Here is a 26,327-nt window from a genome sequence, read left to right as displayed (position 1 = left end):
TATTGGGATATGCACTGTTAACCAGTCTGCAAGAAGCACTGGGATCGCTATTCCGTTAAACAATTAAGATTCTGATATAAGGCAGATTTTCTGTAACCCGGGCTCGCCCGTCGGCCGGGGCATTGTGGTAAGCCAAAGTAGCTTTGCAAGACGCCGCTAGCATTTTTTTAGGCAAGCTGTGGACCGACTGTTCCAGACTTACTTGACCGCAACAACCGGGGAATTGTAGGCCGTGGCACGAAAGTATTCTCTAGTTTTTGCTCAACTGTTGTGAAAGCTTCTGGCGCCAGTTGCGCAATTTCGACCTCTTCTGCAAGCGCCTAGGTAAGTTAGATGCCTCCAGCAGTGCTCTTTAATATATCCGTCATGCAGACTTCTGTACATGTGTTTTTTAGGAAACACCATCGAAGACTGGTGGATAACTTGGGATAATCGAAGGATAAATGTAAAGCTCCTGTTTCAAAACGGGGTTTAGTCGTGCCACCAAGTAGCTCGTCAAAACGTCACTTGGGGAGAAGATCGGATATTATAGAACACTATAGTATGTTCGAAAGGTGTGGCCATGGCAAGGCAAGTTGCACTGCTGGTTTCTTTCACTCGCTTGCGTTTCCCATCCTGTGCACAGCATGCAACTTGGCAAAGATTCTGCCGGAGGAGCAGCCAATATTGGCTCCTCTTTTTTTTCTCTACAGCATCGGAAAAGAAAGGAACGGCGGCCAATCGCGTGCAGCATTGGCTGACAAGACCAGGTATCCAGGGCCGGGGAATAGCACGAACGGCAAAGCTTGTGTGCTGGGGGAAAAGCAACTTGGCAGAGACGGGATCATTGTATACGTTACCTTGCAGGCAAAAATGCCGCTGCACCGTTGAGCTGCCAATCGCTACACGGGTGGTCAATATATGGGCGGACCACGGCAGCCGTCCTGCAGGCGGTGCATGATGCATGGGCTGATGCTTTTTGGCCCTTCAACGCCTTCTGCAGGCACGGCCAGCCAATAAGCAGCGCGTCTGCACATGTGAAAGGTCCTGTCGTTGCGGGTTGCGGTCGGTGTTTCCACGTTACAAAGCGCCTCTGTCGCGGCGCCTGACACCGGGCCTGCCATTGCTGCAGCTGATGTTTCGGGACGATGTGCGCATTGATTGGCGACCCGAGGAGGGTGTGCTGCGGGACGCGAGGGCTCCATGTCGACGGATCGCGGAGCGCTAACCGGACGGGGCCACGACTGGGGAGCGTGCAGGCGAGGTGTGATGTCTCTAGGCGCGCGTGCCCAGCCGCTGGCGACGGAGCGCGGCCCAATGGGCGTGAGCTGAGCGGACAGTAAGCTGGTGAGCTGTCCGCGGGCTGGCGCAAGCCTAGCAGCGGCGCTCAGCTGGCCGCAACGGGCGGGAGTTGGGCTTAGACAAGCGGGAAACGGCCCTTGCGAGGAACAGGAGCCACGGCGCTGCCAAAGCGCCGCCTTGATGTGCGAAGCGCTTGGACTGATTGACGTCGATCGCCCCGGTGATGAGGCGTCGCCAACAACCCAGCCATCTTACCAGCCTCCACGCCCGACAACACATCGCCTCACCCCGGCCGGCCTCGCTGCAGCTGGCCACTCCCAGAGCCGCATCTGGCATTGCTCGTTTGCGCCCGCCCGCTCCTCGCAGCCTGTTCCTCGTCTCTACCAGCGGCCCGCCCGCCCTCTCACCTTCTGCACCTGCATCTTCCTCGTGCTGTGCATGGCTCAGCGCTGACCTCGCCCTCTTCCTCAGCATTCCAGGCCCGCGTTCTGCGTGCGACGCAGCCACGCCCGCCCGCGAATAGCTGGCCACATTCCCACGTAGCACAGGTTCGCGAAATCTCAGCTTCGAGCGACCGTGAAGCAACACCTGCCAACCTGTCCGTACCTCGCTCACCCATTCGAACGCCGATCCGTGGCATCCTTCTGCCTCAGGCTACCCTCGGCCTATTGGCCCCCTCTCCCTCTTGTTTCGTCTACTGCGAAGTCCTGTCCCCTCTCCAATCGCCTCTCTTCACCTCCGCCGCCCAGCTCGCCGCACCCAATGTTCTAGTGCGGACCCAACCGCTGTAGGACACTCACTTCGAAATGGGTGTGGATACCCAGCGTCCGCCCCTTCCGGCGCCCACCGAAACTTCATTCGCCGACGATAGTAGCTTTCGCGCTGACGACCTTGCCACCGACGTGTCCCGCCGGACCGACCGCTCACACTATTCCATACCTGACGACGGCAGCCCCGTCACCATCGCCACCAAGACCAAGGACAAGCTCGGCCACGGTCGACAGCAGTCCCAGACCTCTCTCCTCATCGAGTACTTCGAGGCGGGAAAAGCTGGCGACAAAGTCCGTTCCCGCCCCAGTGTCAGAGTAAGAGTCACACCTTCATCCAAGCACGGACGGTCCAGGAGTGGCCACGACCACGTCGAAATCACCCAGACGGACAGAGATCGGAAACCTTCGTACACGCGCAGGATCTCGCTGCCTTCGACAAAGAGCGGAGAGCCCAAGCTTGGAGAAGCGAGTGAAGTGTCACTTTCTTCAGAGTCAAACCTGAGCGGCATGCCCCCCGTAGAAGTGGAGGTGCTCCACAACGGGAGCGACCTCTCCCGATCCGAGCTTTCTCAGGGCCGCTTCGTCCCCGCCGGTTCTGATATCTCATCAATGCCTCCGGATAGCATGGTTGATGGTCCGCCTGCAATTGTTCCTCCAACGCTTAGTCGCCGAAGGAGCCGGAGCTTGGATCGCGAGGAGAAGACCATGTCAGAGGACAGCGGCAAGCTCAAGGCACCATCCCGACGCAGGAGCCGCAGCTTGAGCAGAGAGCGTGCCATGACTCAAAAGATTATTGGAAAGCTCACCAAGGAACAAGCCGAGTCCGGCAAGCTGAAGCATCGCCGCGAGAAGAGTTCCAGTCGGGAGGTACTAGAAGAAGGGAAGCCATCCTCCCGGCGCAAGCCCTCTCGCTCGCGTCGCGAAGAAGCTCTGATCAGCGGCACCGAATCGAGCTTGCTCGCCTCTGAAGTCAGCCGTAGATCTGGCGACACGCAGTCTATTCGCTCAGGCATGTCCACCACTTCTTCTATCAATAACCCTAAATTGCTTGCGACCGTCGAGGATGCTATCAAACGACTCATCCTCCCCGAGATCAATGCCCTCAAGGAAACGCAGGGCCGCGATAAGCGCGATCGTTTCGATCGGGAGTCCTTGTATTCGAGCGGCTCTCGTGGAGAATTGAAGAGAACCGTCTCCAAATCGTCAAGCGCACCGAATGTCAAGGTCGTTCTCAATCGTGACGAGAAAGATCCGGGTATTGTACTCTCCGGCGACTCGGTACGGAGTAAGAGGTCAAGGAGACCAAGCCGAGACTCTGGCTCGGAAATGAGCTACGACAGGTTCGGATCTGAGTCCACGGTTCGGGAAGACGAGCGGCTGCACAAGAAAAAGAGCAAGGACAAGCGCATGAAGGATGCTGCCATTGCTGGCGCTGTCGGTGCTGGCCTCACCGCAGCGGCTCTGAAGCACCATGATTCCGAGGCCAGTCTAGACACGAAAGAACGGAGGAAGAAACGCAGCAAGAGTAGGAGCCGATCCGCGAGCATTTCTGAGAGCTACGTTGAGGACAGCCCCAGTGAGCTAGTGCCACCTCTGCCTATGCAGAGTGAGATGCCTGGCTCTGAACTGACGCGCGATTCGATTCTCTCTGCCGAAACTGAACGGCCTGCCTCTTCAAGAGGTGCAACTCCTATTCGTGAGGTATCACGAGGAACTCCCCGTCCGGTCATGTCTCCTGCACCATCTACACCCACCAGGACTCCTGCAGCTCTGCGTCGCGGACCCAACAGCAGCAGCTCTCTTGGAGGACTCAGTTCGAAGAGTGATAGGGAAATGTCAACCAGAGCAAAGGCTGCTGCAGCGCTTGCAGCAGCAGGAGTGGGCGGTGTTGCTGCTGCATCAGTGCGCAGCAGCTCGAGGACCCCCACCCATGAGTTCCGTCAAAGCGAGCTTAGCTACGAAGATCGGAAGGAAAATCTCACGCCTCAAGGCCCTCGCTCAGCTCGGAGCGCTGCTTCGATATCATCTGCTGGCCGTGAAGCATCCAAGAAGCTTTCAGAGCTCTCATTAAATTCTGCTGCCAACTCTCCCAGTACTAACGCCGCGCGGTCACGGAGAAAGTCCGATGGTGTCGCGTCTGGCAGGAGGTCTGACGTCTCGGAAATTGACATCGTCCACGATTCGGAGCTCTCATACAACGATGGCACTGCGACTCCACGAAGGCAGGAAGATGCTGAGAGGTTCTTCGATCATGAAAGTGAACAAAACGACGCTCTTCGGGCTGAAATGGACATTAAGCGCTTGACCGGCTACACCGATGACAGTCTACGCAGCTCCGATCATCTCAACTACCATCGATTGACCAATTACACAGACGACAGCCTGGATCGCAACTACCGTGATGGAATGGGTGCAGATTCGGACGTTCACGATGTTGGCGGCAGAGCAGACTTCGTCGCCACACCAGCTGCAGTTGAGTCCGCTGTGGCTTCCTTGGTCGATCCCTCCACCGTTAGCACCAGCGTACGCTCATCCCATAGAGACTCTCAGCTTGGGTCGAACCAGCTTGAATTCATTCATATGCATATGGAGGAGCCGCATCAATCGTCTGGCGAGGTTACTGTCACTGGCCAGCCTGAAAACAGCGGGGATCGATGGGCTGCTCTCCGGGACCAAGCAAAGAGGATCGATCAGTATGGAGTAGAAGATTCCCCCCCTCAGAGTGAGGTGGATTCGTACCGATCCGAGGAACCAATCCAAATGACGCATAATGCGATGCCTTTTGGCGAGCCCATGCCGGAAATCGGACACGGATTGGACAACGAATCTGAGGTCACCACGAATCCTTCCGAAATACAGGGACCTGCACGCACCCCCGACCGTTGGCCCTACGAGCCCACCCCTCCCATGTCTTCAAATGGATTGCGCGCTGGAGAGGCCTTGGCTGTTGGAGGTGCTGCTGCAGCTGCTGCGCACATTCTCCAAGATGACCACGGAAGCCCGGTGTCACAAGATCGTCATTTCCAACCGATGGTGGAAGACGATTACGAGGACTATGGGGAGCCTTACCCCCAACATGAGGAGAGCTTCCCTCAGCAACACATGGGCCCCAATAGCCCAGGAAATTGGAAGGACGAGGGTTACATCTCGGCTGCGCAACCTGGCTACACTCCTGAGCCTCAAATGGACAACTCCAGGTTTTTCGAAGACAGTGGCCTGCCAGATATGTCGGGTGACCTGGGTGAAGACGACCCATTTGCGGTGGGCGGTAATCCCATGCATGCACGCAATTTCAGCGGAAATTCGCACGGCATGTCTTCGCCTCTGTATGACAGCGCCACTGGCAAGGGAATTGATCGAATCCAGTCGAAGGACATAGTGGCTCTCATGGACCACCTCACCGTTCGGGACGCCCAAAGAAACGCGCGTGACACGGAAATCCTGGTCACGCTCGTTCGCAGTGCTGCCGACATGCGGAATTCTTTTGAGGAAATGAAAAAATTCATCGCCGAGCAGGACAAGATGATCATGGGCAACTCCGATCGGGATGCTGAAGTGGTCGTTCAAAGGCTTCTTCAGGGACCACGGCCGCAGCCACCCAGCACGACTCGCTTGCGCGGGCGGTCTTCTGAGGAAGTTGACGATCTTCCGACGAAGCGCAAGAACGTTTTCAGGAGAGCTCTCAAGGGCCTTAGCATGAAGAACACGAATGAGCTGTCAAGGATTGAAGACATGCTTATGCAACTCCTCGATGAGGTCGAAGGGCTCAGGGATACCCAGAACTTCGGGCCGCGGCCATTGATGATGCCGAGCAGCCAGGGCCAGAGTATGACGTCCTACGAGAACTTGCGTGCTGCTGGCGATCCGGGATATGAACCGGAAGGTCGAGCTAATACCGCATCTACGCCCAACCAATCCGGGACCTTTTCGAACCCCTCCTCTCGTCAAGTGGGCCGCCATTCAGGATATGACGGACGCCGTGGATCCGAGAATCGTATCAGCACGGTGTTGGAAGGGGACGAGGAATTGGACGAGCACGAGGCGCACATCTTGAACCACCAATTCGAGAACAACGAGCGCTTATTGACGCCAACGGAGGAAGTAAGACGCACCAACTCCATGCCGCAGGAGATAACTCCACCAGGACAACGCGGATTCGATGAATCACCACCTAGCCAGGAAGCCAACTCCAAGGCTAAGGCGAAGCACAAGTCTAACAGCTCATCTCTTTTCGGCATTCCGAAAATCTCGCGTTGGTCCAAAACGACTGCTTCTACCGAGAAAGAGAGTGTGCGTAACGGCAAGAAGGGGAGGCCGTACTCGCAGGCGTCTCGTTCGGGGTCTAACCTCAACATCAATGACTATGGCGACTACGAGCTTCAAGATGACGATCGAATCCGGTCGAGCACTTCTCTCAACGGCTACCAGCGTGGACATTCATTCGACCAGGTTCGGTCGCCTTCTCCTCTCATTCCGGATGATGATGATCTGGATGGACCAAAGTACCAAGCCCACAGGAACTCCCTGAACCTGGAACACCCCCAGCCACGCCCTGGGCCGACCCATCGCCACCAGACGCATCTGGAATCGCAAGCCATCAACTTTGATGACCCGCATTCTCCCGACTTTGATCAATGGGGCTCGGCCCCGAGCCTTGCTCTGAACAGAAACCGCTTTGGCGGGAACAACGGGCACATGTCCCCTCTCTCCGATGGTGGCTACTCAAACCACTCTGCCTCAGAGCAGGTAAACGGCCGGCAAAGGGACGATGGCCCTCTCGTGCCACAAGTTCAGCAGCCACCTCAGCAGCAACGCAGCCTGCCATTTGGCGCCAAACAGATGTACAGCAGCCCATTGAGCTCAGGCCAGCTTCTGTCTCCTCTTCCACCCATTGAGGAAGTTCGGTACAGCTTGGAGACGGACAGGCACAGCCTGACGCCCTCCCCAAACCCTTCAAGCACGATGCAGGTGCGGAGCCCGGGGCGGAAGATCACCGGCCCAAGGCCTATGGGATCCAAAAGCCCACGCCCCATGGAGCATTCGGATACCGTAGTTAGAAGGAAGCCTGTGGGTGACCGGAGCCCTTGTAAGTAGAGACTCCTTCACATAAATCTTTGTCATCGACTAACCTCCAGAGAAGCCCTCGAATCATACCGCGATAGCCTCGACAGCTTCGACCGAGATACTTTCTAAGTGTTGAAAGCTTGCTCGATCCCCTTTGCTGTCGGCATCCCTTTTCGGTCTTCCAGAGCACCCTTCACTACCGCTACGAGGTATTCGTGCTCTGGAGGAGTTCCATTCTACATATGCCTCCGGTCTCTCTCAAGCCCCTAGACCCTGAGGTCCATCGACCCGTCAAGCAATGTTCGAGGCTTTCGAGTCTAAGCGAACACCATACTCCTAAAACACACTTCCCCTTCATACATTCAATCTTGCGAATCACAATCGCACAAAAATCAAAAGAAAAAAAAGAAATATTGGCTTGGATTAACAGAATTGCGATTCAGTACAGCTTTGAGCTCAAATGATACCCCAATGAGCTGCTTTGATGACGTTACGACTATGACAATGACACGGCTGGGAGATGGGAATGGCAAAGAAATACGATCGGATCAAAGCACAGTCAAGCAAGCGAGTGACAACAAGCGAGGAGAACCACAATGGTTCCATTGTTTTCCAGATTCTCTCCCCCTTTCAGATTTAATTTTCCTTTGTGTTTGTTCTTCTGAGTTTTTTTTTTTTTGGTTTTTTCGCACTTGTTTCGGACGGATTTCAGTTGAGCTTTCGATTCTTCTTTTCCTTTCTCGAGCAGGCTCCCTTCTTCTTGTGAAAAAGTTTCAAATGGAGAAGCAATTTAGGGCGGTTTCGCAGTATTGGTTGAGATAGGAGTATTGCTTCTAGCGACGATCCAGACGTAGCCTTTGCCGGACAGAGGCTTTTGAGGAGGATGTAATGTATCCTAGAGGAATATTGATTGCTTTGTGGGTTTCAGAGTTGTCTACGTGCTCGTGTGTATATGTTGAAGTGTGGATGGCAACCCTGAGAGTTGCAATCACAGCGCTAGCAAAACTCATGGGCAAACGGACAAGGAAGGCCTGCTTTCGCTATGCTACTACCTATTGTATGGTGAGATGCCCCGGCGTTCCACACGCGACGATCACAGGCGTGGGGGAGGGGTGCAAAGGTGATGGCCGTTTCATTTCGACCATGGGTGTTTTCTTGCTGGAAGGATCATTAGACCAGCTCTTTTGAACGGGCCGTTTCATCCCACACACGACCGTGTCAACGGAGGAGACGATGATGCTGGCAACTGATGGAAGAGAAGGGGGGTGCGGCGTTATTGTCGGCCGTAAAATTACATTCTTTGGATGGTTCATGGGTGCAAAGGACGTGAGCGACCGGGATTTGATCGGCTTCTTCTCACGCCGGTCCCTCCGCATTAACAAGTCTAATGAATCGAAAAAAAAGGAGTTGGGGTTCACAAGGACAGAAAAACATGGTGCCATGATTCAAGCGGATGGGATATACTTGCAGTTCATAATTTTGATAATGATTCGGGTATCGACAGTACCTGGGTATATGTAACTGAAGGGGAAGAAAAGCCTTGCATGATGCCGTCGTCGTACTCCGCAGAGAAGCACGGGGCTCATGGTAGCGGTAGCTGAGCTATACGGCTCGAATAGAGCAAACAGAATAAAAAAAGAAAGATCAGCCTATTGACGCCTCAGCCCCCGACCCGACCATATTGTATCCCTGAGTTTGTTTCTTCGTGTCTTCGTCGTAAATGTGCCAGAACTCCGTCCTGCGCCGAAATAGCAATATGCAACCCTGCCATTTGTACATCCCTTCCCTCACGGTTGAACTCCGATGCCGGACCGATAAAAGCCTTTTCCCCTCATATCACTCGAAACCCGAGAGGCGAGGAGCATGAGGGGTTAAGAAAAAAAAGAGAGAAAGAAAGGAAGAAGATCAAGGAAGATCATGCATTTCACTTTCCCTGCTCAGCAGCGCCAGCGCCCACCTCACGCCCGGGCGTGAAGCACTCCGCGCTCAGCACCAGCACAGCAGGCAGCACAGCGGCGGCGTGCACGCTATTAGTCCTGCTCCTGCTCCTCCCGGCGCCGGCCATGCGCTTCTTCAGGCTGCTGCCCTTCCGGGCCGCGGCGACCATGGCGTCCTCGTCGAAGTCGTCGTCGCCGTAGTCCAGGCTCGTGCGGCTGCCGCTCGACGTCGACGACGAGCGCGAGCGGAAGGAGAAGAGGGAGCGCGAGCGCGGGCGGCTGCGCGTCCGCGGCACCGTCTCGTCGTCGACCGGGTTGGCCATGGCCGAGGGCTGGTTGGTGTAGGCTAGTGAGGTCGAGGAAGCGGAAGACGAGTTGGAGGTAGGGTTAGTCAAGGCAGAAGACGAAGAGTAGTAGCGGCTGTGCTTGGCCCAGGCGCGCGGCGGCAGCGGCGGCGCGGCGGTGGCAGGCGGCAGAGCGGGGACGTGGATGGTTTCGACGGTTTGGTAGGTCGGGGATGCGGGGGTCTTGGTGGTGTCGGTGGTGGTGGTTTGGTGTTGCTCGAGGACCTCGTCGATGGAGGGGATGCCATCCATTGCGATAGTTGCGGAGCCCATGGTTATGGTGTTGTGGGAGTGCGGAGGACCGAGAAGCAAGCAGCAAATGGCAACAGATTATAAATAGTGTTGATTATGTGAATTGACTCGAATGTTCCTGATGACTGTCTCTGTTGGAGTGGGAGTACAAAGGATGCGACTTTCGATTGGAGAGTTAAGGAAACAGAACGGAAAGCCGAACGGCACAGCCCATCTTATAACCAATACTTGCCGACACGCCATGGTCCGCAAAAAAATCAATCAAGATGATCATCGGGCAGAGGAGATTGAACCAACGCGGCTGAGTTGGGCTGAGTGCTCACCGTTCGACGGACGTGCGCTCGCAGAAACCCGGTCTAATAAGCGCTAGTCTGGCACACAAAGAGCTGCCTACGTACCGGGCTGATGACTTGACCCACCGGCTGCTGCGCTGCGCTGCGCTGCCCACGGGGCCCTGAGGCAACAGTCAGCGACGGGCCATGACGCCGTCACGCAGCCGCGGCAAGCGGCCGAATCGAGCAAGCAGTGAGGAGGATGGGGATGGCGCAGTGCCGAAGGATTCATGGCGAAGGCGGCTGTTGCGCGTGGGGGCGGAGCGTTCCATCACGCGAGGCGCAGCGCTGGCGACTGACACCGCCAGCCGCGCAGCGTTTTCTCGAAAAAAGATGCGAAAACGAGGGCGCATCAAATACCACCGCGCTGCCCAAGCGCGACGTGAGGTGGAGCCGCATGCGGCGGGTCGGTCGGCCGGTACGGCAGTTCGGCAGGGCTGAGCCGCGTCGCCAGCGCTGCGGACGAGTCGATGACATCAACCGCCCGTCTTCTTAAGAAAGAGCTTGCGCCGGCGTGCGAGGAGCTCCTCACACACGCGATGCCTCGAACGGTTTGACGCAGCGACGCCGTCGTCCTTGTCCCCGCTGATCGACTCCCTGCACGCCGCACCACTTGCCCGGATAGGCCCCCGCCGCTTGCCACGCATGAACCTCGAGTCACCGTTTGCGAATTCGTGTGTGAGGAAGGATATCATTCAGCCGCTGGGCCACGACGGCACGCTGTCTCTGGCGCCTGGTGCTCCCAACGGTGCGACCGCCTAGGCCGCTTTCCGTCCACCCTAACTACAAAAAGCAAACGAGGCTTTCCAATCAAAATCAAACAGCCAATCTTTTCGCCCTGGGCCCTTGCGCCCAAAAAAAGACATAAGTTACTGTGGGGTAGTAGTGCGGTAAATCCATGTCGCTAGGCCCTCCCAAAGCTGAACAATAAATCGTAAGAAACTGCTTGCTGTAGTCGCGCGGCCATCCATGGCCAAATGGGGAATAATAAGTAAGCACCTCAAGTGCGCTGCGTGCTCCGAAAGAAATCGCTCCCAGGCCCGCGGGTTTCAAATAGCTCGTCCAAATCTCCATCATTCTGAAACGTGAAAAAAAGCCATTTTCAGCCTCAGGAACCCGTGTGAGCGAGCCAGCCTCTTGAGATTTTCCAGAAGCGAAAACGGAAGGCGCCGCGCCTGGTGGCTGCCCGGCGCCGAGAAGTGTAGCAGATAGATGAATGCTCCTGATTTGCCGGCGCTCCCGGTGGAAATGATGCCATCAACAAGGTCCAAGTCATGCCCTTCATTCTTTCACTGCGTTTTCATCCCCGAACGGGCTCCGTGCTCGCGCGTTTCCAAGACCGCCCGTCACGTCCTTGCTTGCCCGCTTGGTCGCTTCTTCGATGACCGTCTCCAGGTTGTCTGTCCTGTTGCTGTCCGAAAATGGGCTTTGCGTCACCCCGGGCGTGTCCTGGATGTCTGTGACATTGCTATCGCGGGCCCCAGCCCTGCTCCTGCTGTCGTCCTCGTCGTCTGACGAATCGTCATCCATGTGGCTCTTGAACTCGGGTCCTGACGCTGCTGAGTCCGTGATCGAAACCTCCGTCAATGGCCGCATCTTGATCGGTATCCTGTCGGGCGTCGGGGATTTCTCTCTCGTTGACGATTCTTCCGACGAAGATCCACTCGCGGCGGCCAGGCTAACCTCGTTTGCCAATGATGTCTTTGACTTCTTTCCCTTGGTGATGGTGAGGGCCTTCGGCTTGCCAATCTGGACGCTCTTTACTGAACCTTGCGGGCTGGGACCGGCCTTGTCCGACGAGTGAGGCATCTGAATCTTGAATCCACCCTTCGGACTTCTGCCCTCGGCTTGCTCATAATTGATTGAGGGAACAGGGGGCGTCTCAGATCCCGGGGTTTCAGACGGGGTGCCGGAGCTGTTTGACTTGACGCTGACGACGGCGGCCTTACCACGAACGATGGTTTGCGCGGGAAGAGGCGAGACGATGGCGTTGTTGCGGTAGATGGTGGTGGCGACACTGCTGCGGGCCAAACTGGGCGAGATGCTTGAACGGCCGGCGGACAATCCAGAGTAGGTCGAGTCGCGCAGATCACCGGGGACAAAGAAGTGCTGCTCCGAGTAAGGGCTCGTGGCACCAGAGTGGGCGCTTGGAATCGGAGGCACCGGGGGAACAAGAGTGCCTGGGGACGGAGCACCAGAGCGGTTCGTGACACCTGGAATGTAGGCGATTTGAATGATGTTCGACGCTCGGGTCAGGACGGTGGAGGCCATGGAAGCGACGGTGTGCGTGGATGCCCGTGCGTCTCGTCTCATAGTGAAGTCATTCTGGCCCTTCTCCTGCTCGACGTCCATGTGGGACCAGTGATCGGACTCGTCGTATTGCCTTCTCTTGCCCTTGTAGTAGAACTTCCAGACCAAGAAGGTGATGATGAGGAGCACGGCAACGCCGCCGACGACACCTCCAGCGATGGCGCCAACATTGGTGCCGCCCGACTTCTTCTCGGTGCCTGGTGAGCCGTCCATCTTGACGCACACTGCCGAGGCGCACTGGGTGCATGACGACAGGAGCTGCGAGCAGTATTCGCCGTCATTGCACGTGGGACACGACGGCGTCTCATCGGGACATTGGACGCAGCGACGGAAGATGGTGCGCAGCGTGTGCTCGATGGCTGGGCGGTTGTCAGCAAAGACGGCGGCGGCAGGAGCGGCAGACAAACCTTGGTTGGTGGCCATGGTTGCGGCGAAAGCGAGAGACGGAACGAGGAATGGGCAGCGACGACGGGGCTGCGCTCAAGGCGGCAGCCAGCGGGAGAGAATATCTATGGTGTGCGTCGACCAGCGAACGGCGGGCGTGAGAAGGGGAGACGGAGGTTTGCTGATAGCACCCGACGCGCGGCAGCGATCAGCAGAGGCAGGAGGGATTCCGGGGCTTTATTCAGGGCGCGTCGAGCAAAGAAGGGAATGAAGGAGGAGTAACGAGTGACAGGGTACCACAAGGCCAGCGGTGAGGTTGGTTATGGATGGGGAGCGCTTGGGGTGGAGAAGAGAGCAGCAGACGGGGCGGGAGCCAGGCACGCCCGACTCAGCGCTCGATGTGCCGGGTGGACGCGCAGTCTCGACCCACGCGCACGCCCTCCGGATCGGCGCACGCCTTTCATCAACCCGCCTTGGCGCCCTGTCCAGCGACAAACACGCTGCGCTGTTTCAACCGAGCCGCATGCGCCGACGGCAGCCCGCGCGCTGCATGCAAGCTTCTTCCTTTCAGCCTAATCAATCACCTCCTCGACGCCGCGGCGCACAAGGCCCCCGATCGGGGCTAGCCGCCAGCTATTTTTGCTGGCGCCCGCCTGCTGCCCGCGACTGGCCGCGCGCTGCGGTGCCTGGTGACGACGCCGCGCAGGCACCGCCCAACGGCGAGCCGCCGTCTTGTTCCTGGCGCGTCGGTGGCCTGACCCTGCACGCTGAGATTAATGATGAATCGCAGAGCCGGACGGAGCTCTCCACCTCCACACACGCTGACCGGCTTCGCCACAGCCCGCGCCTTGTGCGTGCGCCGTGAGATTGCAAGGACACCTCTGCAGCGAGCCCACTCCCCACAGGCCGGCCGTTTCAGTGCGACAGGCCTCTTCCACGCTCAACACCCTCGCGCGCGCGCGCCCGCGACCCTCATCAGCACTCTCGCCCGCTGGGCCGCAAACATGTTTCGCCGCGTCGACCCGGCCTCGAGCTGGTGCTGACGGTGCCGCGCCGTCCCTTGCCTTCTCCTGATGTGTTCGCCATTTACCGGCGGATTAACCGAAAGGATGCCCTGGCCTTTAATGAGCCAATATTCCGCTCCGTTTCCGGGCTGCCATTGCCTCAGGCACGCACATCGCTCTCCACATCTCCGCTGCCATTGGCCTCGCCTCTGTTGTACCAAGGTGTAGATCATTGGCAATGCCACCAACCGCATTTTCCCCGTTCGGGCTGGATCTCCAGAAGAATGTTCCGTTCTTCAGGGTCCAATGTCTATCTTGCAATGCAGGCACGCGGTCTCGCCTCTTCCAATACGCAAACAAGGGCGAAGATTGCCGATTCGATAGGCTGAGGATCGCAAGGGGACAATCACCATGCGGGGGAAACCTACATGATATGCCGAGGCACCACTCGCAAGCATGCCGTTCTACCTCCAACCACATCCCTTCCTCATTCATCAATGCATATGCGGCCGAATGACACTTGCATGCCCCATCGGCGCGAAGCTTGTGCTGTCGATCTGATGCCTCGGGCATAAGGGATTGGCTAGCGTTCGCCACGATGATGATTTCCCTGCACATCGATACCTCCCTGCGAGAGGCCACCCATGCAATGTGGATCATCAATCGCGCGAAACTCCATCGAGTCGAGGTCTAGACTCGGCCGTGTCTAAGACAAAGAAACTTTCATCACAGCACACAACTCTCCATTGTCTTTTTCTTCTTGGACCTGAACGGCCGAACGTTGAGACATGCCCCAAGGATGGTGCCCTGGAAAGCCAAATATTTCAACCAACAGCGTCGTGAATTTTGATCAATTCACGCCTTGAGGAGCCAAGTGTTTGATTTTCTCCACCGCAGTCGAACTTTCTTCGAGTTTCACACCCCAAAGGCTCATCAGGAAAAGTCAGCTTTTGACCCGGCAAGTTCCGAGGTCGATGTTCTAAAGTTAAATGCCCTCCTCCCTTAACCCTTTCAGCCTTATCAAGTATACGTCAGCCATGGCATACCTTTGTTATCCAAGGGTTACGCGTATCACTGCCCACATCGCTTGAGATACTCAAGCTGCGCCTCTCGGTGAGCTCCTTTCCTTTGAGGTGGGAAATGGGCTGTGTGCACAAGGAACAGAAGACGCCATCGCCGGCGCGTGCCGGAGCAGCACAATTTCTGGAGAATGACAAAGACTTTGCCGAATTTGTTGGATCATCGCCTGCTTGACGGCTCAGTTCCAGAGCAAATAAGTAATGCCCGAGTTCCTGCTACCGCGTACGGGCTCCGCGCAGCCGGCTACATGCGTTCGGCCGATATCATTTTTCATCTCATCTCTCGGAAGCTGTGTTGCGAGCCAATAAACGCGGTAATCTCTCCGCCAAGCGTATTTGAAAGACTACATTTGGAATCCGGAGCCGACCAAAAGTGGAAAATGGAGACGCTCGCAACGAACACCAAGCCTCACATATGTCAAAGCGAAACAGCGTCTCCCTGCAGAAAAGTCGTAGCGATGCAGCCTTGGTACTACCCTATACTTCCAGCCCACATTCTCCTTCATCCTAACACGTGCACGCATCGCGATTGCTGAAGCCACAGCTTATGAACTGACTTGATGAGAGCAGCCGCAAAGTGGTCAGCGCGTTAGTTAGCCCCCTTCCATCATGCTCGCAAAGGCCGTGCTTTCTCGCTCGGCGCCGTCGATGAGACAAGGCAGGAGGTGTCGATCTTGCAAGAAACGCAACACTGAGCGCATGAACCGCATACTAATACTATATTCGGCTGCAACTCAGCCTTAATCGCTCGCTTTCCGTCAAAGCTGGCGCTTAAGCATAAGCGAGCGTGGGCCGCGTCTTATGATTTTTTCTCCCCTCCGCGCTTCTTCTACGACGTTGCAACTCCGATCCACATTCAGGATACTCTCTAACCAGGGGAAGGGTTCACCGCGCTTGTCGCTTCGGATTTCCAAGATGTTACCTTCCCGCCTTCGAGAACGTGGGTCTTACGTCGGCGTATGACTTGTCCAGGTCTGTGATTGATGCAGAGAGAAGGCCTGACATCGGCAAGTTTTTTTAAACTTTTTTTCCAAAAAAAAAAAAAAAAGGGCTCTACCATCAATCCTCGTCTATAAAGACGTTCTCTTTCGAAGTAGGATGTCCGACACAGGCCGCGCAAGCTGCAGCAAATGCTCATGACGCAGTTCAGAAACTTGGGTCTCGATGAGCCTGACACGGCAGCGGGAACGGGTAATAGGCCAGTCATGCATGTGACAGCTTTTGACCCATGAGCTATGAGGTGACGCAGGTGCTTCCGAGCATGTGGCCATGAATTTCTAAAATTCTTGGATGGAATAGTAGCAGATGCAGGCGTCTGTCGTCCTTTTTCGGTAGGTTTTACTATGGTAGCTTCTGTAGTACGGGAGAGAACCGTGATGGAGACTTCTGAAGACATACATCGTAGAAGTATTCACGTCTTTTGATCACGTGGTGATTAAGTAGATGAAAGATCGCCTTTCTTATAAATCTAATTTCTACTTTGTTCGGGAAACCACGCTCTAATTCGAATGCGTGAAGGTATGAGTACTAATTTCTCGAATCCACTTAATTATGAGTTTATATGTGGCAATTTCTTACAATATTCGAAGTCACACACAACCAATGCAGTAGTATTTCTAATTACCTAGTAATGACACTCTTTTCTATCAATCTCTCAATACAATCTTCCTCAACAGCTACCTACACATTTGGCTATTTGCCACAAGTAACAATAATCTGCTTAGTCTAATACAAGCATTTTGGCTGTATCGCAACAATGTCTTGGACGCAACCAAAGACTTCTTCCACAGCTAAACTCTCGGATACTGATCTCTCTATTTGGCGTCTTGACCTTCATTGGCCGCCTCTACCGGCCCAGTCAAAGCAACAAGAAAACCCGTTTTGCCGATTCACTCCCGCTGAGCAGTTTGCATACAAACTCATTCAGGACGTTGTTGATGACTCAGCACGTATTCTAAGCGCTCACCGTCCGCACGCATTCACACGCCCACACGTTGCTTCCACTCCCACCACGTCATCCCGACTGACATCGAGAGCTCCCGTCCTGTAGATCCATGTCAGCCCTACCCGCCTTCCCCACCAGACATTCCGCTCACCGCCGACCGGGACCAAAACGCAAATATGTGCATTAGGCACGGTTAATGTGGGTAGTAGTTACCTGGACCCGACCCAAGGTTTTATGAAGGGACCAGGAGATGCATGCATGCTCAGTAACTCTGAGACCTGGTCGGTTGGGGAATGGGAATTCTCTAGCCCGGACGAGAAAAAAGAGCAATTTACCCAACCAATTTTCCCCTCCGTACCGTTTCCCTTTGATCAGTTGTGGTTCTGAGAGGTGATTGGAGGAACTTGTGCTGATGCTCGAGAATGCTCAGCCGCTCCCAGACAAGGCATAGCCCCCTTTCGGGTAGTCGAGGGCTAGAACCCTTGGCGCAATTGGGTGGCAAAGATCGCGGATGTTAGAATACGACGATGTACGACATTAATCGAGACTACGAGAGCTTGCAGATCTGGGCAGTCAATCAAAGCAATCCGAGCGTTTGAGAGGGGTAAGCGAGATGACTCCGTACTGCTAGGCATGTTGGAAACAGCAGTCGTCTAACCCAGTGGTCTAATTCATCTATTTTGGGGGGTTTTGTTTTTCCTTCATTCTGAAGAGAAAAGCAAGCCAAGCAAACAATGACCATGCAAGCAGCAATACCGCTGATAACCCAACTAGGAAAAGAAAAGCAAGGGGACCTTTTCAAACCGTTGTTAAGCCGTCATCCAGTCGTTGTCCGCTGTAAAAACGCCCGCTAATAAACCAGCAAGTCTGCACTCGGCCCTGTCCATCGGCGCCGATCGGCACGCTCTCGGGTGCGTGAACGACCATACAGGCCGCTCAGCTGCAGCTGCAGAGCAGCAGGGTATCCTCCAGCCTCACCAGCCTCCTCGCACATCCGTCCGGCACAGACAGGAGAGTGCTCCTTCAAGAAAAGAGTACCATGGGGTGGCACGCGCTTATTTCTTCTTGTTGGGAAACTTGGGCTCGCCGATCTTGTCACCCCGAAGAATGACATTGAGCACGCGCTCCATGGTGCCGAGCAGCTTCTGGTCGGGTGCAGCTTTGCCGCTCTCGAACGCGGCGATGATGGTGGGCGTCGAGTTGCACTTGGTGGCCAGGTCCTTCTGAGTCATGGTGCCGCCCTTGTCGTTCTTCGCCTCGGAGCGCGCCTTCTTGATGGCATCGCCAACCTGGGTACCGACGGTCTTGGGCTTCACAATGTCGTCGGAGCGGTCGACCTTAGTCAAGTGCTGGCCCTCAACGGCGGAGCGCTGCAATTGTCGAGTTAGCATGCGTTACACCAGGGCTGTGCGCGCGCGCAGCTGATGCGCAAGGTGGCAGGATCCGGATTACTTACGGTGTTGGCGGTGCCGTACTTCTTCTCGGCGGTGACGTTGCCTGACCTCTGGGCAGCGTTGAGAGCGCTCTTGCCACGCACGACGGTCTCGCGAGGGGCAGAGGCGCCGCCGCGGACGCGGCTGCCAATCTTGGTGACGTTATCCCAGTCGTCAGACATTGTTGGAGCGTTGATGGAGATATGTGAGTTGTAAGAGCGCGGCAGAGGCCTTGGGCGGTAGGATGTTGTTCGGGTGATGAGAAGTGGAGTTAAGCAGGAAAAGCGGCTTTTATGAGGGTGTGAATGAACGCACGCCGGCGGGCGCGCTTGACGTCTTGTGGGGGGTGGTGAGTCGCCGCCCGACTTAGTCAGCCCGCTAACCGCTTGCAGCCGTGTTTCCATGGGTTTCCAGCTCTCGGCCTGCGCTCCGTGGCCACCCCCAGGCTACCGGTGTCCCGGAGAGGAAGTGGCTTCATCACCGCCACCACCGACCCATCAATCACTGTGAGCCATCACCAATCCAGCCCCAGTATTGGTGGCTTAGACCTGCCATTGCAACTCGCGCCTGCAAGGCACTCATTATGTTTGCCAGACGCCAACTGTATTAATAAATTGGATATCCTAAACGCTATTCTCAAACTCGCTAATACCCTCGATCGTTGAAGTGCTTCGTTTGACCCGTAACCGTGGCCTCTACTGACCTTTGTTTTGTGGTTGTTTTCCTCGTGGTGTTGTAGGCTCATTCGCAAAGCCAAATGTGCGTCGGCCGCGGAGGCCAAGAAAATTTGATGCGAGAACGCACCGCTTTCCTTCGACGTTCATATGACCCGGTGCTCAACGACCAACCCGCCATACTGGTTTGACAGGAGACTCATCGACTGCAGAAAACCAGCGCTGATGCTTTAGAAACCGAGAGCCTCTGTGGCCTTGGTGAACGTGTCCCACGGTGTCAGAGCACCCAAAGCCCGCCTCATGTGCGCGTTCAGCATTTGCAAGCCGTACACATAGCTGGCATTGACCCAACCAAAGCTATACGCAAGTCAGCAAACTGTCATAAGAACATCCGATATACTTGAGTACTCACCCTTCACGAGGAACTCCTTTGAAGTCGCTGCCTTGGTTGCCGTACTCTGCCTCGACTCTGTGCGGGTCAATCGGTCTGGTGACGTCGTACTTCTCCACGACCACGCCGTTGAAATCGACGAAGGCCTTGGTGACCATGTAACACCACTTGTACGCAAGGCGCTGGGCTTCGTACTCATAGCCAAAACGTAAGAGACCCACCCATGCAAGCATCTGTTGAGGTGCCCATCCAAATGGATAGTCCCACTGACGGTTGGGGCGCTCCAGGCCGACCTCGCCACGGGACTTTTCTGTGCCTGATGCGAGGCCGCCAAATTCTTCAAGCTTCGGAAGAGCCTTAGCGACCAAGGCAGCTGCTTGGCGTGGAGTGGCAACACCAGCCCACATGGGCCAAAACGTCGTCGCACTCTCGTAGCCAGTCTGCTTCTTCTCAACCGTATGGTAGTCGAAAAACATGCCCTCCTCTTCGTTCCACATCAGCTTCTCCATGACAGCCTTTCTCTTCTTTGCACGGCGGTCCCAGACAGCCGAAGTCTCGATGTGACCGGGTTCCTGCCCGGCAACACAGAACTCGGCAGGGATAGCAAGACGATCACCGAAGTGAGCGCGGATTGTGCGAGCAATATCCGTCTCGTACTTGTAGAGCAGCGAGTTCAAGTCGACAGTTGCGAGATCGCCTGCAACGCGTTCCAGACGGTACGACGTGTCGTGGCCAGATTCACGGACAGCACGATCGTGCATAAAGTACACGTCGAGTTCGGGCTCAAGGATCTTGCGATGGTTGTAGGCTTTGACGAACTCGTCGAAAGTCATGTTATGCTTCTTCGCATATGGCTCCAGAATGTGAACGAAATGAGTGGCCTCGGTCTCCGGAGGCACGCCAATGCCGCCCGGGCGATACCTCGACAGACCGGTTTCCTCGTCATAGCGCGGTGCTGCCGTCCACACGCTGTAGTACTCTTTGATAGCCGCCATGATAGAGGCTTTCAGGAAATCCTGTGATCCGGGCTCGTGTTTAATGCGATCATAAACACGGAGGCACATATCCGTAAGGAAAGGAGGTTGCGAACGGCCGAGGTAGTAGGTCCGGTTGCCGTTGAGGATCTTGCCGTAGTGTTTGATGCAGAAGCAGAAATTCTCAACCATGGCTTTAACCAGGTCAACCCTGTCGTTCACCAGCAGGCCAAGAGACTCCATGTAGCTGTCCCAGCCGTAGAGCTCGTTGAACCTGCCACCAGGAACAACAAAAGGCTTGCCGCGGAAATCCTTCTCGCCGTTCTCGTTGATGTATTCCTCCATATCCAAGGCAAGGAGGCCGGGAGCATCGTTGAGATCTCTCACATACTCATCGTTCGTGCAGTCTTCAGCAAGGTAAATGACCTCTAGCTTCTCATCCGGGTGCTCCTTTGCATGCTTGAGGTAGTATTCATACTGCTCGGGAGCACCACGAGGGACGTAAATCCTTGGGTGCGGGTTGTCCGTCCAATCCTTGGGATCGCGGGCAATGCGGGAGATGTTTGAAGAGTCGGTTCGGCGAGTGAGGTTGTTCCAGAAAGTGTCTCGAATCAGACGGGAGAGGCGATTGACCGGGTTCTCGTTGAGGCGCGCCTCGTCGAGGATAATCGTCTTGCGACCATAGTCTTTCGCGAGCGTGAGCTCCTGCAGGAGGTTGGCGAGCATGTAGGTCCCACGGACGTCAAAGCGATTGAGTCCATTGGAAGCAGCGGTGCCGACCGAAAGTACCTGGAGCTCGCTGTCAGCCTGGAGCTTGTCCCCACCTGCGTTTGTACATACCTTCGGGCCCGCATCCTCAATGGTGATTTGGCAGTTTTGGTCGGTGTCCTCGCGCTCAAGAAGAGTCTGCAATGTTTCCTCGACGGAGATTAGGAACTTGCGGGGGTTGGAGGCGTGCTCATCTAGAGACCATTGGCGTTAGCACGAGTGTGGATAAACGGATTGAGCAGGGCTCACCGTGGCTTGACCTGCGGCCTGGCTGCTTCATGCCAGCTGCCACGGCAACATTTTGCCTTCCGGTGTCGAAGACCTGACAAAGCGTATCAGCTCCCATTCACCAAGGCTGACAGGGGCATGCACGTACACCCGAGTAGGTGCGAGTCTTGCTCTTCGGCTTGTGAGAGTTGCCATAGTAGATTTGTGCCGCAGACAGGGGGTCGATGTCGTTGGTAGAGGTGCGCTGGTGACGGGGACCCGATTGCTGCGAGCTCATTGCACGCTGGTAGAGCGAGGAGGATTGTGGGGAAGTAGAGCGGCGGGATTGGAGGGCGGCAGGCTTTTAGACAGCTACTGGCGGCAGGGGCTTGTCGTGGTACAAGCTGGTACGGAGCTTGAGAAGGATAGGCTCGTGTCGGCGGTCACGCGTGCGAGTCGTGGGTCGTGGGGCACGGAAGCTTAGGAGATTCTAGGCTAAGACTGCTGCGTAGGTGAGGTGATTTATATCAAGAGACTGGCAGGCGACGGGCGGAAGTGCAATGGAGCGAAGTGCGAAATGGCGGGATAAGGGTCCGCGGGAAGTCTTGTACCTCTGCTCTGCACTGCAGGCGCGGCAACGTAATGGAGGGGCAGCTACGGCCGCGTTCCGTCGGCGATCGGACTTGCCACAAGCTGGAGAAAGAGCGCGCATGCTTTGTTGCGGCGGCTCTCCAACTGCACGACGCCGCCTCCAACATGCAGCTGCCCATCCCGTCATTCCCCGCACGCTGCGACGCTGCAACGGCGGGCGACGGCAGCAGCAGCGGGCGCGGGCGCAGGCCTACAATCCCTTCGCTCCCGTCCAGCGGCCAATTCTCTCGGGTAGGCCAATGAGAGCGTCATTGTTTTTGAGGGTCCAGGATACGTCATACCAGCGTTCTGCCGTGTTCTCTGCACAACCCTCCACCGCACTGCACCCGACATGTGCCGCCGAATCTGACGGCTTATCTGCAAGGCTCAGCACATGGAGCTGCAAACGGCGGTGTGGCACGCACGCTGAGTATGCCTGTGTGCGACCTCAGGTTCTTTTCACAGCTGGCATGCGCCGCCGCCCTGGTTGAGACACATCCACAATGCTCGCACCTGCTGCCCTTCCTGACATGCTCGGCAAAGCGGGGAAGAAGACGGCCTACGCCGTCGAGCTTTTTGACACGCGCCGTAACAGCCGCGAAGTTCAGTGATACCCGTCTCTGCAGCCGGCCATCAGATTTCCGTGCGTGGCTAGCCCACCACTCGCTTCGGCAGCCCATACGAGCAAGGTGATTCGCTCTCCGGGGAACCAGGGATGCATTTCCTCTGCTCTCCTAGCCGGGTTCGAATAGGCACACGCGCTGGTATGCATGCGAGTTTCCAGGGCTCTCAAGCATGGTTGCACATCTGGACCCATATTCTTTGATTGGTCCATGTTCAGGACTGGATAAGCACTCAGCCTTCCTAATTGCATCCAGGTATGGACTTGCTGCCAAGTGATATTTCTGCGGCTCCTGTCGTTCCCCGCATTGTACGACCCGAGCAGACGTCGTGTGATTGACAGCTCCGCACGTTATGGGTGGTGCACCCTTGCCAAAATCTTTCGGCGTATCGAGTCGAGGGCATGTGAATATTGCTCTTCAGAGATCGCAAAATCGTATGGAGCAAGGGCTTGAGCTCTAGCATCCCATGTCCTGGCCTCTCACATGAAGGATGCAATGCCTGCACTTCAGCGGAAATATACACGTTCCCGACATCGCCCGAGAAATTTATGATGATCTAGAAAGCATTCCCTATGTCTCACAGACTAGGCGAGGTTTCACGAGCCACGGCCATGGGAGTAGCTACGGCATGACGGTTCCTGAGTATTTGACTGGCTTATCCCTGGATGAATCGGCGCGACGATTCGGAGTACCCGTCGAGCACAATGGCGCTGGCTGCGGGCACGTCCGCCACTAAACTTTGCCATTCCCGTCTTTCCGCGTCTCACGGAGTTTCTCGGGGACCATTGAGCCACGCCCATACCCACGGATCTTTATCACCATGATCGACTTGTGCAATATCAGCATTAACATGTTGTCTGGGGGGGCTTATGAGAACTCGTGTACGACTCAACTGTGTCTCCCGTCGAACCGTTCTGGAACAAACCAAACCTCTCACCAGACACCCCAAAACTAACTCAGATACAAATATCAAACAGTTTTATTGCGAAGCTGGAATTCTGGAGCATAATATTGCAAGAAATTTAAAGCCGTTAGTAGCCACGAGCTGTTGGACACTCTCGTATGCGCAGGTACGATAAATAACAGGAAGACGCTGAAGTAAGGAAATGTTTGCTCAGGGCAGATTCATAATCCAATCCCTTCTTTACGTTGATCAGACATTCGCAATCTTTCCATCTCTCATCAACCCGGGGCAGAAGGGCTCCGCCGCAGGCTTCTCATCAATCGGAAGCGCATTTAGAAAGCCCCACTTGCTCCTCTCCTTCCACCCTTTCTTCTTCCAGTCGGTGATTGTTCCATTGGGAAACCAATCAACCACGTCTATGAGACCCTCATCGTGCGCGATGCAGACGAATACGTTGGGATCGGCGTCGAAAGCTTTCAGTCGATTGATCGATTGCTGCGCAGCAGGAGGATCAATGTACCAGCTTCCTTCCTTGAACGTCACTTCGTAATACGGCTCGGTGCGCGCGTGCTTCTGGTCCGGGTGGCAGGCTGTGAATATCGAACATGGACACGACATGGGGAAGCGCTTCCTGTCCAGGGGGACATCGTCTGGGATGGTCTCCGGCATGGGTGCGTAAATAGTGGGTCTGTAGGATCCGCCGAAGTGGCAAACGTCGCCTCCCATGAACACAAAAGTGTCAGGGGTCGTACGGGCAAGAGCTGAGATGTGGCCTACGGCATGGCCGGGGGCATTGAGGACGTAAAAAGAGCCGTCTCCGAAGAAGTCGTACGCCTCGAAGCCTCCGATGGTGAAGTCTGACGAGAAGTTCGCCTCGCGCACGGTGCGACCCTCAAAATCAGAGTCGAGCATCACACCGTTCGGATTCGTTGGATAGCCAGGCATGAATTGCTCCTTAAATCCTGGACCAAAGACAAGCTCTGCGGATTTGGGGAAAAGCGATGGATCGCCCGTGTGGTCGAAGTGCCAATGCGAGATCACGATGGAGCTGATGCGCTTCAGATCCACCCCCCCTTCCGTAAGTATCTCAGTGATGTTCTTTGTCACGTCCAGTCCAAGGATGAGCTTCTTGATGGACGCGACTACCGCCGGAGAGAAGTTCCACCAGTCTTTTCTACACCCTAGATCGAAGAGGATCTCTTTTCCTGAAGGGTGCCGGATATGGAACGCATATGTTGGCATATTGATTGCCTCATGGCCCTTCAATACAGGCTTGACGAAGCCATCGGCAGGACAAACTAAGTCGGTGGAGGTATTGATGATGCTGACGTCCACACTTGTGGAGGACGCAGGGATGTTGAGGGAGGGGTAAGCTTGAGGCTGAATATTACCGCTTTGGGACATATTGCTGCTCTCTTTTTTTCCAAGGGAAATGGAGGGGCAAGTTTTGCGTTTCTGTGACACCTTTGTGCACTCACTTTAGATTTGGATATCGGCGCCATTTATACCTGGTGGTCCCTCGTGTCCGGATCTACAGTCTCCGATCGTACAGCGTGGGGAAGTGCGGGGAAGGATACGTCAAGTACATTGTGAGCAGCCTTGGTTGCGGGCGATCTCCCGGTTGAGCGGCTGCGCTGATCAATGAAGGGCCGAAGCTGACAAGAAATCTTATTAGCAAGCCGCTGCTCCAGCAAACATAAACAATGCTGAACGGAATTACTAATACAGAAATAGGCATTGAGATAGAACAAGTTCTCCAATAAGAACCGTCACATGCCAGCCCTGTGCACATCACTACGATGGTGCAAGCACAGTCGAAATACTGCGAAGAATTCAGGTAGGAAGATAATGGTTGTAATAGTTGCGCATCGTACGTCGACCTGCATCGAGTTTGTCGATTTGCGAACGCACGTGGTGCCTTATCACAGGTGACCATGGCTTCTAAGGCGTGCTCTATGGGGGGTTTGAGTCTTCACTCATGCTGTGGACGCCTTTTGCGAATGCTCCAAGCTCGCTTGCATGGGCCGAAAGAGAAAGCTATTACAGCTGCTGGCTAGGCCGCTTAACGACGATAGGGTCGATCGAGTCTGTTTCTCAAATTTTACTATTTCAACAACTCTGCGAAAGCGATCTATAATTCACATCGGCATTGTTGGGTGTGATCCTGAATGGTAGGTTTCCGGGCAGACGTCTCAAAGTGGCAACAAATGCAGCGAAATATGAGGGCTGATCAAGACTATTTTTCGTATGATGAAAGATCATTGCGGTATAGTATTCTAGAGGGAGGGGGGAAAGAGGAGAAAAATATAGCACAGCCCGCATTTGCCCCCGGTATACATAGATTGCTGATGTTGTTTACAGATAGACGTAAGGCACGCCACTCGCGAGACATGCGTTCGTGCGCGGGAATGCGGAGAGACGGCTGGAAGCGGTCGCTCAGAGCCTGAAACGCGCTGCGATGTCGGACCTGGCCCGCCTACCGAAGACCCCGTCGAGTTAAGCTGCCGAGCAGCGCTGGGCTGCGAAAAGGCCGGGCGCGCAGGTCAAAGTGGTGAGCGATCGGGGTTAGTAATGACGACAAAGGCATAGGCTGGTCGGGTGCGCCATGGGTGCTGCCGCAGATACTGCCGTGGATCGCAGACAGCAGCCTCGATTCGGACGGGAGGTTGCGCGCTGCCAGGCAGGATGGCGCACGCAGGCTGCTCGCCGCACAAAGCGGCTCTGGCCGTGCAGTTTTGCAGTCTGGGCGTGGGGTGGATCGGGTGGTGTTGCGAAAGGAAAAGCGGGAGTGGTGCCAACCGCCGGAAGCTCGACCCAATCATCCCCGCGCTGGGAATTTTTCAACAATGACCACCATGATATGCGCCTCCTCTGCCAGACACCCATCCGCCCTCTGCGCCCCTTCCAATAGTTCGATTCCCTGAGCGAGCGCCCAGCGCACCCGACCGCACCCTCGCCCCGCCAACGCTGCTTCTGTTCAGCTGTCGCCCGCCGGCCTTTCTCCCGAGCCCAGCGTGAACG

The 26,327-nt window shown here is 55.6% G+C and overlaps 6 protein-coding genes across 6 annotated transcripts; 1 reads left to right on the top strand and 5 right to left on the bottom strand.

Annotated features, from left to right (window-relative positions):
* Positions 1 to 2,087: 2,087 nt before the first annotated feature.
* On the top strand, positions 2,088 to 7,244 carry LTHEOB_2511 (uncharacterized protein; the record flags this gene model as incomplete). The annotated part of the gene is made up of 2 exons (XM_035511332.1): positions 2,088 to 7,137; positions 7,192 to 7,244. 2 exons carry the CDS (start codon positions 2,088 to 2,090, stop codon positions 7,242 to 7,244), a joined length of 5,103 nt encoding a protein of 1,700 aa, XP_035364220.1.
* A 1,795-nt stretch (positions 7,245 to 9,039) lies between these two features.
* On the bottom strand, positions 9,040 to 9,669 carry LTHEOB_2510 (uncharacterized protein; the record flags this gene model as incomplete). Its single annotated transcript, XM_035511331.1, has 1 exon — positions 9,040 to 9,669. One exon carries the CDS (start codon positions 9,667 to 9,669, stop codon positions 9,040 to 9,042), a length of 630 nt encoding a protein of 209 aa, XP_035364219.1.
* A 1,592-nt stretch (positions 9,670 to 11,261) lies between these two features.
* On the bottom strand, positions 11,262 to 12,713 carry LTHEOB_2509 (Membrane anchor Opy2; the record flags this gene model as incomplete). Its single annotated transcript, XM_035511329.1, has 2 exons — positions 11,262 to 12,649; positions 12,698 to 12,713. 2 exons carry the CDS (start codon positions 12,711 to 12,713, stop codon positions 11,262 to 11,264), a joined length of 1,404 nt encoding a protein of 467 aa, XP_035364218.1.
* A 5,044-nt stretch (positions 12,714 to 17,757) lies between these two features.
* Positions 17,758 to 18,317, bottom strand: LTHEOB_2508 (Coactivator bridging factor 1; the record flags this gene model as incomplete). The annotated part of the gene is made up of 2 exons (XM_035511328.1): positions 17,758 to 18,072; positions 18,159 to 18,317. The coding sequence occupies 2 exons, from the start codon at positions 18,315 to 18,317 to the stop codon at positions 17,758 to 17,760; spliced, it is 474 nt and encodes a 157-aa protein (XP_035364217.1).
* Positions 18,318 to 19,039: 722 nt separating this feature from the next.
* LTHEOB_2507 (Glycoside hydrolase family 37) lies at positions 19,040 to 21,447 on the bottom strand (the record flags this gene model as incomplete). The annotated part of the gene is made up of 5 exons (XM_035511327.1): positions 19,040 to 19,166; positions 19,222 to 20,963; positions 21,015 to 21,136; positions 21,192 to 21,264; positions 21,319 to 21,447. 5 exons carry the CDS (start codon positions 21,445 to 21,447, stop codon positions 19,040 to 19,042), a joined length of 2,193 nt encoding a protein of 730 aa, XP_035364216.1.
* Positions 21,448 to 23,555: 2,108 nt separating this feature from the next.
* On the bottom strand, positions 23,556 to 24,710 carry LTHEOB_2506 (Beta-lactamase; the record flags this gene model as incomplete). Its single annotated transcript, XM_035511326.1, has 1 exon — positions 23,556 to 24,710. The coding sequence occupies one exon, from the start codon at positions 24,708 to 24,710 to the stop codon at positions 23,556 to 23,558; it is 1,155 nt and encodes a 384-aa protein (XP_035364215.1).
* Positions 24,711 to 26,327: the final 1,617 nt, after the last annotated feature.

This window comes from Lasiodiplodia theobromae (genome assembly GCF_012971845.1).
Source record: "Lasiodiplodia theobromae strain AM2As chromosome Unknown scaffold_6, whole genome shotgun sequence".
NCBI classification, from domain to species: Eukaryota; Fungi; Ascomycota; class Dothideomycetes; order Botryosphaeriales; family Botryosphaeriaceae; genus Lasiodiplodia; species Lasiodiplodia theobromae.
Note: the sequence above shows the minus strand (reverse complement) of the source record. Positions and strands in the feature narration are given on the sequence as shown.